This window comes from Physcomitrium patens, chromosome 26 (genome assembly GCF_059467195.1).
Source record: "Physcomitrium patens ecotype Gransden chromosome 26, ASM5946719v1, whole genome shotgun sequence".
NCBI lineage: Eukaryota > Viridiplantae > Streptophyta > Bryopsida > Funariales > Funariaceae > Physcomitrium > Physcomitrium patens.
This window is the reverse complement of record NC_143435.1, coordinates 1,447,734-1,466,297: the sequence shown is the minus strand read 5'-3', so window position 1 is coordinate 1,466,297 and position 18,564 is coordinate 1,447,734. Positions and strand designations below refer to the sequence as shown.

The 18,564-nt window shown below is 42.1% G+C and overlaps 4 protein-coding genes across 16 annotated transcripts; all 4 read right to left on the bottom strand.

Annotated features, from left to right (window-relative positions):
• Window positions 1-129: 129 nt before the first annotated feature.
• Window positions 130-2,792, bottom strand: LOC112278113 (mediator of RNA polymerase II transcription subunit 31). Of its 10 annotated transcripts, XM_090248045.1 has the most exons (7): window positions 2,461-2,760; window positions 2,115-2,312; window positions 1,929-2,015; window positions 1,550-1,669; window positions 1,352-1,448; window positions 1,040-1,118; window positions 130-761 (listed from the first exon to the last, which is right to left on the bottom strand). In XM_090248045.1, exons 3-7 carry the CDS (start codon window positions 1,978-1,980, stop codon window positions 546-548), a joined length of 564 nt encoding a protein of 187 aa, XP_090104171.1. In that variant the 5' UTR covers window positions 1,981-2,015; window positions 2,115-2,312; window positions 2,461-2,760; the 3' UTR covers window positions 130-545. The 10 variants fall into 10 exon arrangements, with proteins under 10 accessions (XP_090104171.1, XP_024366982.1, XP_024366981.1 ...); XM_024511214.3 differs by lacking the exon at window positions 2,115-2,312 and having other exon boundaries at window positions 1,929-2,061; window positions 2,461-2,792; XM_024511213.3 differs by lacking the exon at window positions 2,115-2,312 and having other exon boundaries at window positions 2,461-2,790.
• A 1,331-nt stretch (window positions 2,793-4,123) lies between these two features.
• On the bottom strand, window positions 4,124-7,225 carry LOC112278112 (endoglucanase 7). Its single transcript, XM_024511209.3, has 5 exons — window positions 6,900-7,225; window positions 6,470-6,776; window positions 5,842-6,345; window positions 4,957-5,743; window positions 4,124-4,858 (listed from the first exon to the last, which is right to left on the bottom strand). Exons 2-5 carry the CDS (start codon window positions 6,674-6,676, stop codon window positions 4,434-4,436), a joined length of 1,923 nt encoding a protein of 640 aa, XP_024366977.1. The 5' UTR covers window positions 6,677-6,776; window positions 6,900-7,225; the 3' UTR covers window positions 4,124-4,433.
• Window positions 7,226-8,573: 1,348 nt separating this feature from the next.
• On the bottom strand, window positions 8,574-10,839 carry LOC112277749 (uncharacterized). Its single transcript, XM_024510438.3, has 5 exons — window positions 10,328-10,839; window positions 10,072-10,194; window positions 9,528-9,693; window positions 9,317-9,428; window positions 8,574-9,122 (listed from the first exon to the last, which is right to left on the bottom strand). Exons 1-5 carry the CDS (start codon window positions 10,736-10,738, stop codon window positions 8,843-8,845), a joined length of 1,092 nt encoding a protein of 363 aa, XP_024366206.1. The 5' UTR covers window positions 10,739-10,839; the 3' UTR covers window positions 8,574-8,842.
• A 2,605-nt stretch (window positions 10,840-13,444) lies between these two features.
• LOC112278145 (uncharacterized) lies at window positions 13,445-18,245 on the bottom strand. 4 transcript variants are annotated; one of them, XM_024511281.3, is made up of 8 exons: window positions 17,605-18,245; window positions 16,360-17,296; window positions 15,896-16,220; window positions 15,708-15,792; window positions 15,316-15,372; window positions 14,969-15,028; window positions 14,573-14,782; window positions 13,445-14,459 (listed from the first exon to the last, which is right to left on the bottom strand). In XM_024511281.3, exons 1-8 carry the CDS (start codon window positions 18,091-18,093, stop codon window positions 13,974-13,976), a joined length of 2,649 nt encoding a protein of 882 aa, XP_024367049.1. In that variant the 5' UTR covers window positions 18,094-18,245; the 3' UTR covers window positions 13,445-13,973. The 4 variants fall into 4 exon arrangements, with proteins under 4 accessions (XP_024367049.1, XP_024367050.1, XP_073387889.1 ...); XM_024511282.3 differs by having other exon boundaries at window positions 16,360-17,293; XM_073531788.2 differs by having other exon boundaries at window positions 16,360-17,293; window positions 17,466-18,218.
• Window positions 18,246-18,564: the final 319 nt, after the last annotated feature.

Genomic DNA, 18,564 nt, shown 5'->3' with positions numbered 1-18,564 from the left:
CAGCTCTTGACCAGGACTGGCCAGAGGTGATGTCGGTGTAACCTATTAGCTCCAGAGCGAGGGAATAATTCATATCGTGCGAGACGGTGTCGAAGAAAAATTTGGACATGAATTACATCCACACAGCAATGGAACCCAATGCAGCTGGAGTACAGGAACATCCCAGCGTTCTCAAAATTCATAAATAAATAGGCAGTAATTCGTACATGAGATGCAGACCTTCTATTCAACCAACTTCTGGATTATGCGACATAGGCTGCACACCATATCTCGTCATCATATCAAACAGATTGTGAAGGTTACTAGACTTTCTTGAAACAGGACCACTTTGATGCACCAATCTTCATCTTCAACAACACCTACTCCTGATTTAATGCATAAAATGCAGCCAGGGAACTTTGCGGATAAATCACCCTACATAACACACACTTCCAAAGAAGAGTCCTCTCATTCAAAATTACAACCAACTCCATTTGGCTCTACAGATTTGAGCATGTCTGCACTGATTACATTTCCATGTGACCACGAGGAACTATCTTCAGGTGCTACGAGTTTGCATACTTGCGTTTTCTCCGTTCGCCGGCACCTGCTCTCGTGGATCCTTCGGGCTTTGCAGTTGCTGCGACTACTACTGGTGTGGGTGCTGGAGGGGGAGGTGGAGGTGGAGCAGGTGCTTCCGGTAAGGGGCGAGGCAGTATTTGTTTCAACCTGTTATTCCTGTAGTGTTTCCAGAAGTAAAATTGCTGACGATGTGCAATCTCCTGCCATAACAATACAACACTAACCATAATGAATACCAATTCGAACAATGGTAGCATTGGTCTGTTTGTGTGATCTTCGAATGCACGTGGTTTCTCTAAATTTTACTTGCTTCTTCAGTAATATTTCAAAATGGTTAGCTCAGCGCACGACAGGGTTCTCTAAGTGGGGGACACGAGAAAATTAGAAAGCATTTTAGTGAACCAGATACAAGAAATAAATCGACACTAAACACTTCCAATATTCTGCACATATAACGACCACAAAAACACAGCCTCACTTTGTTTGCAGGATGAGCCATCGCTGCACGGAAATTCGCACTTTGAAGCATATCCAAGAAAAAGAATGCATGCGGATACCTGCAAGGGAAACAAAGACATGAAACTTTCCCTGTGCTCGCCTACTTTTATCTTCAACAGCGACAAAGTATCCACACCACTGGAATCTGATCTCATCCAGACTCAGAACAAACAATTCAAAGATACTGTACGGAGTTGTTCAAAGCGTGAAGTATTTCAAATGTCACAACTAGATATCACAAAGAAGGCACGCGTTGAGGTTCAGCGTCAAGGATCTGGTGTTACGAACTCACATGATGTACTTAGCATATTCGGGCTGTTTCCAGTACAGGAGGTACTTCAGATAGCCTACGAACGCTTCATCATCGAAGTAGCGATTCTGTGCCAAGTCTGTGAGAGCAATAGGCCAAAGATAAGAATGAGAAACATGACATTAAAATATTGAAGGCATAAAATATCATTAAAAGAACGAAGAAAGTTCTGGGACTGACGGTGGATGTAAGTAGGGTTGGCGAGCAGCTGAACAAATTCGAGTTCAAGAAGAAAGCGTTGTCGACCATCGTCAGGGTCTTGAAACTTCTGGTGCCAAGGGGGAGATGCTGGGGGGTTTTCTGACAAGAAAGTCAGGGAAAAGGTAAGCAGGATCCTCCATCACATCACCGTCAAAGATCGCGTCACATGCTACTGCAAACATGACAGCAAAGAAAAATCCGAAGAATTGGTGCTTGAAAAGAGTCTAAACTACACCGACATTTCAAGCCGCGGCCATATTGGAGGAACGATGTTTTGGCACGCTCACAATGAAAATAAGACCTGACATAGTGTCTGGAGAAAGATAAGTAGCATGGATAAAGATTCTGTGGAGTATACCAGCTAGTGCCTGGAGCTCGAAACCACCAGCAGCATCAACATTGGCGACCATTTCATACTATCACTAAAAAGCTCCCAAAATGAAACCTGTTCAATCACCAGCAGTTGGCTCTTGATATGAATGATGCGAATACTGCCAAGGGAGGAACCATAAAAAAATTAAGATATTCTACTTAGAAATACCACCTCTCCAGATCCTCCAAATTCACTGGCTATTGCCTCCACACACGCTTGTTTTCACATAAACTTCATAACCCTAAATTTGGAATTGCTCAAGATATCTCCATTTCGCCTCGATAATGAATTGCAACAAAAGCTGCTGATATCAACCAACCCAAGTTCACGCCAAGTCCATCCCTCCCCTGCTACTGATTACAAATGTTTCTGTTTAAAATGAAACCACTTTCACAAGGGAGCACATAGTGTATTTTACCGTCCATCCACAGACTAGAAAAGCAACTCTTCATTTGCTTCAATAAACAAAACTCAAGTGTAGAAGGATTTTTAAAAAAAAATCAAATTGGAAAATCACCTCACGCACTGCAATACGTAGTACCACAAAAATAAAATCCTGTGATCCCTGAAAGACCTCCAACAATCCTCGATAAACCTCAACGCCCTAAAAGACAAAAAAAAACCTGGCACAACGATCGATCAAGCAGACTAGCACCTACGGCAGCACCGCTAGAACCCGAATTTGGGACGAAACTCCGCAGAATCCTGCAATGGGGCACGAGTACGACGACGCAACTCAATCAAAGCCGAGGGCGAAATTGAGGAGAGAGTCAAGTGAGAGAGAGAGAGAGGGATGCGAGTGGGGGGCAGAGATGTAGAAATTGACGAAGACGAAGGCAACAAAGGGAGGGACACAGAGAAAGAGAGAGACCAGGTTTGACAGTGAGTGAGAGCTCCCCCCCCCCGTTGGATGGATGAAGCCTCCCTTACATATAGATGAATTAATACTTATATTCATCCTCCCCTCCTCTCTCAGCGTCCTCGAAGTGTCGCTATTATACCCCCCCCCCTCTTTCTTTTCTCTTCTCATTTCCTTGGATTGTTATTAACAAACACATAAATACTACTACTACTACTACTCACCTGCTTCACATTCATATCCACTCTTGCACTTGAACATTTAAGTGCAAAAACTACCTGCCGCGCCTTTTTCTCATTTCCTTTATTCTTAATACTTCTTCACGAAGTATACTAATTGAACCCATGCTGTTGTCACGGAAACTTGTGGAGGTGACAGACGCCGCCCATGCACAGCGCATGGTGATGGTGGTAGGCAATCCCGTGGCATTGCGCCACGATTGTACGTTGTGTTGCAACGTGAGAGAGATGCGCAATAGAGCTGATGGATTGAAGGAGTAGACCTTGGTGGGAGGTTTCGCGCTGTGAGGGTTTCAAGTAGAGCACAATGTCATCCTCGGCAAGCTTGTTAGCGGAATCGATAAATGTGTCCAAGGAGGCGCCTCTTTAAGTTCTTCACCACTATCTTCTTGCAGGGTCCCTCCATGGACAGAGGAGTTGGAAATGCGACTGTCATTGTTTCCTCTTCTTTCTCGAAATTTACTCACAACTTTGCCGCCCAAGCAGCTTTTTCAGTGAGTTTCAGCAAATTCTACAGAATTCTGCAACTTTGAACTTTTTATTGAAAGAAGTTATAAGTGATAGTATATATATATATATATATATATATGCACTCTTTAAGGATTTGCTTGGATGCAAGAATTATCTTAATTTTTTTCTCTTTCTATTCTGGCATGCAACACATTTAAAGATACAATCTTTTAATTCTTCTGTGGAATATTTGTTTTATTATCATCCAAAAAATTGCCTATGTTTCTTTTAATATTAATTTTTTTCATACTTATCTTAAAAAAAGATGGTGGTTCAAAACTACTCCAAAAATAATAATAATCATAATAATAACAACTAGTACATGATGCATCACCTATAAATTATATATATAACCAATTATAATTAACATTTTGGTAAGAATATCAACAAAAAAACAACAACACTTAGTTTTGTGTATGATATCCAACATGTTTAATGATAAGGAATGTATGTATGTATGAGTTAAAAATTCTTGGTGATGTATGTTTCTTTTTCTCAGGATTATATATCATGAAATGATCATAAAGTTGATAATAGAAAAAAAAAAAAAAAAAAAAAAAGAAGAAGAAGAAGAAGAAGAAGAAGAATCAGTGCGAATTAAATAGCAAAATATTTAGTGTATGATACAAAGGATCTAGATTTAAAAAAAAAAAAAAAAAAAAAAAAAAAGGTGGAAAATGGATTTGGGCAATGTGGGGGCAAAGCCCGTTTCGTGTGGGACGGTCCACGTATGCCCTAAAGCAAAGGTGAAGGGGGGCACGGAAGACCCGCGGGTATGGGGGCATCATCCAAAAGCGCGCTCTCTCCCTCACTCGCTCATCCCTCTCTCTCGCTCGCTGCGGGGCAGCACCGACACGGAGCATGAATGCCGCATTGCAGCTCTCAATGCTGCGCTGCGCACGTAGGACACGCCGCCAGGACTACAATTCTGGCCTTGAAGGGGCGCTTCTGAATGTACGAATAGTAGATGCTCTCGCCCACCTCCAGTGTCCCCTTCGTGTCCGGCAGAGTGTACATGTTGCCGTTCTCACTCTCCCTGTGCAGCCCCCACAGAGTCCCATACAGATTCCGCACCACGAACTTCGATCCCGTTATCCGCGTCTTGCAGTTGTTTGTGATCTTCCCCGCACTTTTGAAGTACACATGACGTCCCGCGGTCCACTTGTCGATGAGCGATTGAGTTATGCTGATGCAGTCATTGCTTTGGCCGCGCTTCCTGTTCGGCCGTCTCCTCGTTCGCCGGCTCTCGTGAGAGCCCCTGATTGCGACGACATCCTGGTTAAGTCCGCTTCCGAATGCCGCGCTTGCTGCAGTGCACACCACATGATTCAATGAGAAAAAAAAAGAATTCTTGACTCTCATTCAAATTTGAAATGTCTGCATCAGGGTATGAAGCAATGCTCACCCATAGTGTTTACGGCGATATCTCTGCCTTGACTCAAGCGAGCTAAGGTACCGACCAGAGGCGCAGTATTGTAAAGAACAGGCTCAGACATGGCATACTGGTTACGCTGATCGTTGTAGTTATCGTTGGCGTCGGGTCCGCCAGTGATTGCACCCTCGATGACATGAGGGTTGTTGTTTTGGGTGAAGTAGAATCGGTCGAACCCTTCTTTGCACGCCACAGGTTCGGGTATCGATGCTGCGCGATGGTGAACTCGCTGGGGATATGAGTTTCCAAACCCGATCATGTAGCTTTGGCCTCGGTTGTTGTTGCCCAAAATGTAATCCACCTGTTCTTTTCCCGCCGCAAGTAGCTCTGAGTTCGTCACGGGCGATGTGCAATGACTGAGGGTGGCATGTGCAGCTTCGTAGTAATCGGATGCCACAGTGAGGAGAAACGCTGCGCTTGTGACATATTGCATGTTATTCCAGGTCTGGATCCAGAACATACCACCTGGAGACTTCGTGATCTGTTCTCCGGCGTTCTTCTGGAGCGCGGCGCAGAGGAAGTACTCGACCTTACTCTTGTACAGCTGGAGAGTGGGAATGTAGGCACGGTCAACCCTCCCATCGAGTAAAAGCTTCGTAGCTTTCAGCTGCACACCAACGTACTTGTTGTCCCAGCTGAACTGATTCAGCGCCCAGCCCGTTCCACCCAGGTTTGCGGCGTTAACGCCACCAAAATACTCCAAAAACTGAGCATCTCCTGTGGCGTCGTATAACCATTCGGCTGCCCACAATAGCTCATCCTGATACAATACCAACCAACACCTGCAACGTCTGAATACAGATTCCCATAACTAGCACATATTCACAGATTAAGACAGGCAGGATTCTGACTACTTACATTGAAACCGCTCCACGACTTGTAGTACTTTTTTGCGACAGGAATGCTGTTGTCATAAGTCCCCCGGTAAGTGTCAGCGAAAGTAAAGAGCTCTCTGGCGTGTCGGAGGAGGGTAGCTGAATACTCCGGATCAGATTGCTTGAAAACGATGGATGCGGCGGCCATAGCAGCGGATGTTTCCCCAGCGAGGTCAGACCCCGGGTTGTTTGAGTCAATTTTATACGCCTTGCGTGAGGTGGTCATGTCCTCCGGCCGCATCCAGCAGTCGTGATCGCTGTCGCCGTCACCGACTTCGCCCCACAAGACGTTTGGTTCCGGGTGCGCTTTAATGAAGTAATCGGTGCCCCATTTGATCGCCTCAAGGGCATAGTCAAGCTGTCGAGAAGCTTGCAGCTGGTGTTTGTATTCAATTACGCTCCATGAGAGCATCGTGATAGTATAGGCCATCGGCAGACCGAACTTCACATTGTCTCCCGCGTCGTAATAGCCCCCAGAGAGGTCCAGCTACAGAGACACAGAAACCAACACCGCACATTATCAGCAACCTGGCACCTTCCCTCGCGACATTCTCGCTCTACTCACAGCTCATTGCAAAAATGCTCCTGGAATTGGAGAGTGTGCGACATACTCCTTCCTGTTGCCCATCGTGAAGGCCGGAATCGCCGCGCCACGAGACGCGATGACCGGGTGGCAGTCTTCCAGATCTTTGAGCTTCAAAATATTTTACAGCTTTGTCCAATGCGTCACCATAGTCGTAAGCATTTGCAGTTGAAAGAGCGAGAAGTAATAACCCGAAAACGCATCCCAGCAAAACGTAGGCACCGTTGACTCCCATCCTTCCTGATGATCCTATCGTGACAATGTTGAGATGTGTAGCAGCGGTTAGTGGACCTCGAGCTCCACCCGACCGCTGCAGATCGATATCCTGTCAAAACCTGAATAATACACTGGAATTCAAAAGGATTGCTCGGACTCGCTCTATATGAAAACAAATTAAAACAAAACAAAATACAAGAAGGGAAGGAGGGAAGGTCTAAAAGTCAGCACGGAAATCATACGTGTAGCTTTTGAAATCTGCACAATGGGCGTATGTTAGCGGTGCAGCCAGTGAATCCACCCAATGACAGTTCCTGACGAGAGATTGCAGCAATTGGCGAGAATTCCCTGGCGGCTGGTGGCCTCACTTCGTTTTAATACATGCCGCCTCCAACCCATCCACTACTCCCTCAAAAGGATGGTCTGCTTAACTGAAACTCCTACTTGTCGGCTCACAAGACGATTGGAAATGGAGTATGGATTCTTAGGGTACCTTGAAACCGACTCGTCTACAAATGGCGTCGTCGTTCATGTTCCGAATGGGTCTTAGCAGCGGTGAGAAGTTACAAAAAGTGTGGTAAAGCGTTCAGTCAACTTGACTAATATGACTTAATCCAGTTAAGACGCAGGATGGGAACTATAGGGGCAGGGGGAGGGGGAGGTGTGATTTACGAGACTTGCGCCTGGTGTTTCGGTGCGGTGAGGAAATGGCTTTGGAGGGGGACTGGTTGACTCCGGGAATCCCACCACCATCACCACCACCCCACAATCAATCAACAATGAAGGTTGACACAAGGGAGGGTGGGATAATAATAGAAAAATATGTATGGTGTGAATCATCGAGTTTATATTTATATATTTATATTTACAGATTGCAACGTGCACACACACACACACAACATAACATTGTGGGTGTTGCGGCGGAGAGGCGGATCAGATCCCCCTTTCCCCCGTTCCCCACTTCCTAACCATGTGCACCCTTTCTTAGCCTAACCTCCCCCCCTCCTTCCTTCACTTTGCAGTTGACATGGTATATAAATGTTCTCATATAAAAGTATACAAAGGTGGTAGTTGAAAGTATGGTATATAAAAGTGAAGTTGACATGGTACATAAATGAGAACAGTGAACTATTTTGATACCCCCCGCCCTTCTTTTATATATATACATATATATATGTGTGTGTTCTGATACCTCCCTGCAAACCTTTGGGGAGTTATTATTGGGAAAAAACTTCAGAACAAAATTTATTTCATGTATATATATATATATATATATATATACATACAAATAAATCATAAAATTGAATGGAAATGGTGGAAAGAACACATTAAAAAATATTCAATTTTTCATACAAATCATAGTACCTTCAGAATATAAATAAATAAATTACACTACAATTACTACAGCACCAATACAACTGTAACTAGACGGAAAAAAGTTAAATATGTAACAATTTGAACTCGAAAAAACACATGGAATAACCATACTAACATTTTGAAGGCATTCACAAGAATGACAACATTCGTTCAGTCACACACCCTTGTATGTATGTATGTGTATATATATATATATATATATATATAAACACATTAATAGAGTTGTGTGAATAGTCAACATTAATTTAAAATTTTAATTCGTCCATTCATATTTGCCATGAGCTCTAATCTATAAACTAATTCTAGGATTAATAAGGAGATAGGATTTAGAGTAAGGCACTTGAGATTGAAACGCAGAAATTTAGTTTCATGTCAGAAACTTTCACTCACTGTATGAAGAAAGACTTTGTTCCTTTCTCCTTGGTTACTATAGGTGTAGGTATGATAAGACAAAGACACTTGTTTATTGATTGACATCATTCATTACTACTCATGCCTCAAGACACTCCCATGCATGTATGTATTGTTCAGAACGTTGCTTCTTAGAAATGTGGCAACACACCAGTCTGTGTTTACTACTTCATTCAACTCGATATTGTACATGGAAAACAGTACACGTAATTGAATACCTAGTTAAGACCAATATAGTGTATCTCTTCGGTGTAATTCATTTCATACACACATACAACTAGATAATATAAAAAGAATATCACTGCCGCTTGATCCAACCTGCTATACTACTCCATGAACAACATTTCCAGAAAAGTCTATCTTGATAACAGAAAAGAGCCGACTTACATGAAGTAATTCATTTCTTCTTTGTTCCACGTCGTTGCTGTTTTGAGTCGTCTATGGTGATTGGGTACACGACTGGAAGCAACGGATGCCTCGCTACCTGGCCTTCCTTCAAATCCTTTCGCCATGCCTGGTAACTCCACCCATCCTCGTCTTGCAGCTTTCGTCTCGTATGCCGAGTCGCCAGCACTTTTGCCCCATCTGCAAAGTAGCTCACTGTCCATGCTGCACGAGCTGGGCCAGTTCCTGGTTGCCCTGGAGCCCAATGTAAAGTCCACCCATGGTGTATGCTCCTGCGATCCCATCATATCCCGGCCTAATCAACATCCTGTCACTACTATGTATCTATTCATGTAGACTTGCTCTAAGAATTGACGGAGAAAAATTATGCGTAACATGGACACCTTAATGGATTCGCAATTGCAATTATGAGGATGATCACTTTTACACGACAACGAATTGAATCGCGAGGAGGATGGGGACTTACACATCACCGAGAGTCATGCAGGGGTAATCTACCACAGGATAGCCCCTGCTCTCAAGGTTGGCCATTCCCTGGTTGTTCTGCCAATACGCCAGTGCGAAATCTCTGTGAGAGCCTGCACATTACATTCAATACTCTTTTACAAAACGATCATGAGGTACTCTATCCCAGTGCCTTCGAAATGCATGAGATGAGTAAAGGCTGTGGAGCAGACCTGATGCGAAATGGAGGCTAGAGTCTGTCTTGGCGAGCGAGCGGAGAGGAATCCAGACGGTGAGAAATGAATTGGTATCCAGGGGCACCATGTTTAGATCCGAGTGCCAATTGGTAACCCCAAACCCTGGCATCTTCTGGAACAGACAGTCCTGGTAGAGCCGCACCTGCGCCCACATCTCCCTCTCAATGGCTATATATTCGCGACGACTTCGCAACTAAAATCCTGAAGCCCTTTCAAGCATGTCCGAAAGTAATGACACAAATCGGTGCACACTTCTTAAATGTTAAATTAGGGCCCTGAAGAAGATGACCAGTGGTGTTTCCTCTCTACGCCACACTGGGACATTAGGTGGTTAGACTATCTTCTGTCAAGCCTAGCTTGCCATTCTTTACGTTTCGAGCGTGTTGTTTTTCCTCTCTAGTGGCGGGTTCGAAAAAAGATTTTGTGGTGCCATGAATGCAAATAGGTCATGCACCTGATGAATATGTCAATGGCCTTCAATTGCGCTCAAGGATTAGGTTGTGGGTAGCCAGTGACAGACCCTTTGTGCACCTAGCAGTTCAGCTACCATGGCCAGCATACGGGGATGACTCGCCCACTGTCTGACTTGATGCGACTTCTGATGCAGATTGAAGTTTTGTAGGAAACCCAGTTCATCTGTCCCCTGTCCCCATCACACACACACACACACTTCCACGTTAAAAGAAAGTTCAAGAATCACCATACCCTCGAAGCACTTGGCTGTAAATGGTTGCAAAGGGGGGGGGGGGGGGGGGGGGGGGTTCGTGGAGCACAACCTGTTCGCGAATCACAGTCTCAGCCTCAGCGATGGAATGCAAAGAGAAGGGATCCACACCAGGGCACAACACTGCCACCCTGTGTCTGTAAGCGTTCAGCTTCTCCCGAGCAGCTGCATCGGTCACTGCCGAGATCAAACCTCCCATTTCCTGAGAGTCAAACAACTTCCGCACACAGACATGCCCCACTCTCTCAAACTGTAACAATTGCTCATGAGAGATGTGCAATTTCGAAGGGGAGATGGGAGCCTGATCATCAACGCCCAGTTTGAGGCAGGGCTGCTGGCGTCGGGGGGAAGGCGGGGAGAGTGCGGAGCAGGGTGGGAGAGAGTGAGGGACGACGCAGTAACGATGGTAGCGAGAAGAGAGGATGGGGGAGAGGGAGAGAGCGCAGTAGTGGGAGGCCGCCATGGCTCCTCTACCGAGTAGAGTATGAGTGGATTGAATTACAAGTGCACATACACAACAGCGCAAGCCCAAGGAGACAAACACCCACCCTCTCTCTCACACACACACAGGGAGAGAGAGCGAGGGCAAGAAAGAGAGAAAGAAAATGATGTATAAAGAAAGACGTAGAAAGGAAAAGACAGAAAGCAAAATGTTTTAAAAACTATAAATTCAGAAAAGTATATATAAAGAAAAAGTAAGTGTAAAGAAAAACGGATATACAATGGACAAGAAAGAAAAGGAGAGAAGGAAGAGGGCAGCCGGGCAGGGCGGCGGCTATAATAGGATTAATGAGGTATCGATTACCAATGCATGTCTGTACTTCATATGGATGATGATGTCCCCTGTGCATGCATCCCCTTCTTCATCCTCTGGATTCATTCGTCCATCTTTCGTCCCCGGATTCCATCGATCGTTAGCTCGTTTGTTCACTCGTTCGTTCTTTCGTTTGTTCGTTCGTTCGTTCGTTCTTTTGGTGGGGCACGACCTGGCCTTCATTTAAAGAGTTGCAAAACCATATTCAACTATATCTATACTTGCAAAGGCTTTTCCATTTTTTTTTTGTATTATTATAAATATATAGTATTCTAAATTATATTTTTTTAATAGGATTTCAATGAAATTTATTTTTTAATCAAAATTTATGGTTTGAAAGATATGAAACAAAGAAAATTTGATTGATTTGAAAGATTTTGAACAAAGGTGACATGTGGTGGATGGGGGGTTTGGGTGGTAGTCACAAAAACTGTAGTGGAAATAGAAACATTTATTAAAATTAATACAGTTATTATTCTATTGTTGTGGCACCTTAAACTTATAGAACTTATATTAATATGAATGATGAAACTCAAAATAAAAATAAGTTTTTAATTAATAATAGAATTGCAATGCAAGATTCCACAGCATGATTCTCACTTGAAAAAACTTCATTTTTTCAGAGCTTGTTGGATTCATTGGTGAAGTGCTAGTGACATTGTAAAGGAAACTTATGATTATTTTAAAATTCTATTTACAAATATTAAAATACATGTAATAAAGTAGATTATATCAACACAGTGGTCATAATTTTAAGAAACTAAATAGAATTTGAAGTACAATTTTCTTTTGCAATTTTTCAAAAGATAAATAAAATTGAATGACTTTTCTTTTTAAATATTTGTCTTATTTTAGAATATATGTATTTTTTTCATTTTTTAAAGTGTAATAAGCAAAGAGATGTGTAAAATAACCTTCATTAAAATAGTGTGATTTCTTATTGTTCAGAAAGATTTGAAATCAATGAGAATTGCCAGCAAAAGGATTTCCATACCAAATACATTTTGAATTTATTTTATTATTACTCTTTTTATGCATTTAAACAGAAAAGAGAATTTCTATGATAAACTTAGCTGCAAATAATAAATTTCTAAAATTTTGTTTTTAATCTATCTGAGGAACCACCCAAATTTGAGAATCGGTAAATTTAGATATGCATACAGAGGAATTTAATACTTGCTTTCCAAACTTAAAATAGTAATAATAATAAAACATATATAAATTAGGTGACTCTGACCTTAGAAATGATTATTTTTGTCTTGTTTGGTACATACATATCATCACTGATAATAAAATTTACACATTGTTTATTTATAAATCATATAAACCTTTATCATGATTCATTTTTAGTTTGTGAATTTCGACTAGTTATTGTTATTTATATAATTTTGGACATTTTACTACAACTGTAAAATTAGTATTATAGACAATAAAGGGGGAAAATCAATTTATCTTGGTTCAACTCTTTAAATTATATATATATATATATATATATATATACATACATATCTGTAATACAAAATATTAGGTAACAACTAGAAGAATGTTGACTAAGGAAACAAAGGTTTGTAAAAAGTGAGTAATGCTCTATATTTGCTCACTTCCTCGTTTAGAGCTTTTTGTGATTGTATAGATTGTCATGGCAATTATTTTTACCAACAGTTATGTCAAATTTGTTTTCCTAACACCATCGGCAAATATTTACAACAGTGTTGGTTGATATGTTTTAACAGTGGTAAAAAAATGGAGTTTTTATTAAAATAAGAAAAAATGAATAAGTAGCTGTAACAGTTGTATCTTAGAATGGACATGTGGTGGTTCTTTAACCATTGAATAATTTATGAATATAAGGTTGTAAAGACTAATGTATTCACAAGTTTTGAATATTTTCAAATGTAATAGTTGAGGACTTACAAACAAAAAGATTTTGGACATCCAAGTGTTTCTAGAATAAAATATCATATTTGATTGCATAAGTGTATAAAACAGAAAGAAATATTATTGATTAACTATAAACCAATATTTGTAAACGGTCCATAAAAGTTGTGATGTACCAAAAAAAAAAAAAAACAAAAAAAAAAAACAAAAACAAAACAAAACAAAATATTCAGGGTTACAAACTCATTTTAGTGTAATACTAACATGGTGTTCCAGGTACACACACACACACACACACACACATATATATATATATATATATTCAACTTCATAACCAATTTTAAGAACATGCACACATTTACACTCAATAAATTCAACCAAAGAAACAAATCTGAAGTGTACAACCAATATAATTTCATGATTAATTTATACTTGCAGAATCTAGCTAGCTAGATTGACCTTCATAGCCCACAAGCCTGGGATAAAGTTCCTTTGAACTCCAAATTGCATTCTGATAACGAAATTCGATCAAGTGTTGTCACAAGAACGGTTTCAAGTAACCAACTTGATAATAATGTTGTTTCCTTAAATTTGAACAATTTGAAAAAGAAGATACGAATCAGTTGTACAACTGGGAGAAGCTAATACTGAATCTGTGGTCTCGCAATCCTTTACAGTTGTGAAAGCACACTATCATTGATCTGAAACGATGCACAGTATTGAAAGTGTTCAAGATCGAACTTCAAAAAAATCTTATAAGTTCTAAATCTTTGTTAAAACACAAGTGAAGACCAGGTGATGTATAATCGTGCCTGACTTGTAACTGCACAAGTTAACTCCGTCGTATTTACGCAATCCTGCCCTGGACACTGAATACGAGAAATGCCAAATTTGTCTCCGCAAACTGTGCATTTGAAAAGCAGCTTCATGCCACTTACCGACAGGTTCAAATGATTGTATCTCTCATATGAAGGAATTTAACCCGACAGGCACTCTTCTAACTTGTTTAATTTTGTCCACGTAAACAGGAATTGTTTGATTTGTGTTTTGAACCAGTCTTGGCAATGCCGCGATGAACATCAAGAACTGGCTGTTGAGATTTTTCGGAATGAGTCAGGACCCGCACAGTCGACGGAAGTTTGAGAGGTGGCAATCCAGGGGCTAGCTTTACAGTTTGTTCGGCTGTAGCACGAGAGATACAAGGTTGTGAAGTGTAGACTTTGGAATTTACACATCTAGAGGATTTCGACCGAGTGTCATGTGTACCAGGACATCGGGAGAAAGAATCTGTTCGCCAATTACCATCCTTATTTCTTTGCCTTGAATAAGTGGCAAGTGGTCCGATTGTATCTGTAAGAATTTTACCTGACATGCGTCTGGATGTTGAAGTGCACAAATCACTTGAAAACCCATCATGGGGTTGCGATTTCACCATCTCTTCATTATGTCTGCTGCAGCCAGCCTTATTGCAGGGTTCCGAATAAACCTTTTCCTGCATAGAACACCATCTATTGTGATTACAATTCGTGTATTCATGTTGAGTTGTCAATACACATTTACAGTCCTGTACCAGAAAAGCATACTCGGTTATCGGGAATACTGTACCAGGGATAGGAAGTTTTCAACTGTGCCGGTCAAACCTTCGCGCTTTCCAGCGTCACAAAGCCTACGTTTATCTTTGCTGTTCATGTTGGACTTGTAAGATTTTTGAGTGCCAAGGGCAATTCGCCATTGTCGAGGAAGTGTCGCTGGGTCCCGATGAGGTACACAGTTATGACACACTTTGGCCCAATCATATTTGTACACCTTCAGTGCCTGATAAATTCGTAGGATTAACGAAACAAAATATAATCAACCAATACTGCTTGACGGCACATCACAGCAATTTTGAAAGGTCATGTAAAAGTTGTTTATAAGAAACATCAAATGACAGGTCCAACCTGTCCTAGCTTTACGTGAAGGGCTGTTCATTAACAACAGATTAATAAGGATGTAGCTCACCTCTTCGATGCAAACTATCTCATCTGAAGTCAGTGGAGACAACTTCATCTTCCTCACAGCCTGAAAAAAACATTCAAGCAGTATGCCAGTAGTCAGTGACAAGTCTGGGATGACATGCTGTATCAAAGAAAAAGATATAGAAGATGACAAATGGTTGAAAGACGCTGAAATTAAATTCGTGATGGATCATGAACTTGCAATTAGGTGTACAAATTATATGATGAAAACCAACCTTTCCCACTCATTAGCTTCAAGGGCGAAGCAGTGTATCAATAATCACAATATAGGAAATTACAAACCACAAGTAGTGGACCAAAAACCGGGAGATTACTCTGTCAAGTGAACACCTTTATAGAATTCTGGGGAGCCCTTGCAGAACTGCGATTCTTCTGCCTAACAAAAATCTGCATAGATCGAAATCCAAGATAAGATATCTCATGAACATGGCGGTAACGGGAAAGAGTTAAATTGGACGAAGCAACTATTAAACCCTCTGCAATATCCAGAACTACTGTTCATATTGGGATAGAGTATTTGAGAATTTAAAGTTGCTGTTGTTTCCTAGTAATACTTAAATAGAGATAAACGTTAAGGAACAGTCAAGTAAATCATGAATTGAATTCACAGCATTCAGATTGACGAACTCGGACTTCGTGACACCCAGATGAACGCAAGCGTCGATGTTGATGCTCAAACAATTCATCTTTCGACATGGAAAAGCTGTACGATTACACTTTACCTGATGCATTGATTTAGATGGAAGAAACCGTTCTTGAATTGCCTTCCAGTCATTGTTGTAGGTCATCAGTCCCATCGCCAATAACCTAGCATTTCAAGAGTGGGCAAAAACATAAACACGACGAGCAAGACAATAATAACCATCACCAAAGCCATTAGACAATGTTGAGAGGCACTAATGGGACTCACTCGTCCTCGGCATCTGTAAACAAAAGTCGATTGGCAACAGCGGCTGGAGGTGCTTTGTGCGGAAATAGACTTTTGTTGAAGAGGGGACAAAATCGCTCCATAGCTACAGCGATGTCCTTGGGAACCATCGCCAAAGTTTGCTTCTTGGCACTCTCCACAAGTGCTGCTGCCATTGTCTTTTTCAGACGAGGAGATGAGGAGCGTGCCTTGATCCGTTCACATGTTGATTTTGAACCATCACTTACTTGCAGCCGAACAGAAAAAAGTGGTATCAATGAATGCTCTGATGCTTCATCTTGGGAATGCTGCTTCCTGGTTTCAACAACTGCATTGAATCATAGGCTTAGAACAATCCGAAATTACAGTGGAATGATGGCTGTGGCAAAAGATGCAATCACCCTCTAAACCCACAAAGTTGAGCTGTTTAAGCTGAAATTGAAATCCGAAGGAACAATGGAACATACACTTCTCAACAACTGCCGTGAACTCCCTTACAAGTGCTAGAGGAGCTACGTCCATTAACGATCTTACAGGACCAGAGCTCGCCGGCACCCATTCCAAAGGTAGCGACACCGGAATAGTTGGAGACGCAGATAAAGCCGATTCACTTCCGAAGGCATTGTCGATTGTCTCTATCTGCCCTGAAGAGGAATTCAGAGACTCTGCAAAGGTTGCACCCGAGTGTCTACCATCAATTGGGCAGATAGATTCTACGCTCATTCCAGAGTCACCAGGACCTAAACTAGATGTCATGCGGGCAGAAGAAACATCTTCTTTGCTCCCAACAACCTGCGGAGTTTTGGACGGGAAATTTTGAAAGCAAGATACACCGTCCTCAGCAACAGAAGGGTGGATATATGGTGGACGAAAACAGAAATCAGGGAATGCGCATCTCTTCCACGATAAAACAGCCTCACGTTTTTCAACTAGTTCCATCAACATTCTGTACGTATCTACCGCGGTCTGCTGCATTGTTGGTTCTAATTTACACATAACATACACTTGCAGAAGTAGCTGCACATGCTCATGCATCAAACAATAGAGCTGCCCGATTTGATGAGCTGTAAATCCACACACTAAAGGATGTATCTTTGTATTAGTTATCCATGGTCTAGCCGCACTCCCTATTGAAAACCTACTCCGATTAGAAACTGAGACATTCCGAGCACAGGGCAATAAGGGCCGGAGTGGAGCCTTAGAGCGCCCAGAAAGGAGCACTCTATTTTGTAGAGACTCTCTTTTTCGCCGCTTCTCTCTGGTTACGGGTCGGCGAGCACGTTTTCTTTTCCGACTAATACCATCTAAGCTTTCTTCGATATCACTTTCCAGAGCTTCCTCAATTTCAACCTCGAAGTCAGCATCTTCATCCTCGCTCTCGCTGGACTCGATCACTTTCTCCTGCTTTATGGTGGCATACATACAAGACATAAATTTCAAAAAAGCGCTTCTGAAATGTCATGATTCAATCCAGAATAAGCTCGAGTATTATCTCTTCTCACAGCACCTGGAGATTGAAACTTAAGACAAAGAGCTAAAAAAATGTACCGTTTACATCGATATGAAGACTTACAGTTATTATGTTATTCAAGCGCATCGACTATTCGGCCATCAATCTATTGAGCAGCATCGGCACGCATCTCCAAGGGAATCTAACATAGTAGCAAATCAAAGGAATATTGTCCAGGGCGTACGATGCTCAGTAGCCTCACCTTCGAGCCACCATCCTGAGCTCCGACATTCTCTTGCACGGCAGCTAAAAACTTCCGATACTCCTCTTCATCATCAACATTTTGGAAATAATCCTCCTCGTCCGATTCCTGCAGAAAAGTCTCCAGTTGATCAAGCGACATATCAGCGAGCGAGTAGTGAGCTCGCGTACGCTTGGAGATCGCATCCACCAAATCCTGCTCCTCCTGTATGCGATTGCTCCTCTCATCCCCTCGTCTCCCCCAGTCACCATCCTCGCTCCTCCAATCCGGCAGGCCTTCCAATGCATCCCGCATCATGTTCTCCTCCTCGCGCCGCTCCTTCGAATTCGCATCAGGATCGTCAAGGTCCATGGCGGAGGGAGCTTGAAGAAAGGGCATAAGGACATGAGGAGGGTTAAGGAGGCGAAGAGGGAGGAGCAGGAGCAGGAGGAGGACGGCAATGCATTGGGAAGAGCAGAGAGGGCTGAAGCAACACACAACCTTAAACATCCATGAAGCATGAAGAATGAAGGAATTGGCTCAACGCGAAGGAAGCAGAGAGAGGGGGTAGGAAGACACACACACAACCCTAATTTCACCAAGTGTGAAGAAATTGGACGAACCCGAAGCAGGGGGGGAAGAGGTAGGGGCTGCCTCACTAACTAACTAGTTTACGAGAGAGACCATGCGCCAGGATCTCCAGCCCTCCCTCCCTCCCTCCCTCGGACACCACGGCCCCTTCATCTGTATACCGGCCCCGGTATACAGAAAAAAAAGGAGTGGACTCACGCTAAAAACCTGGAAGGAGGGTTGGTTATGCATTCTCTCTTCCCAACCACTTCAACTTTGAAATCCTTTACCCTCAGCCATAAAAATATATAAGTAATTATCTCATTTTCAATATACTTCTTGCATATTTACAATTATGTGAGTATGTATTTTTTAGTTTCATTTTATTCTTTATGTGTGTTGAAATATATA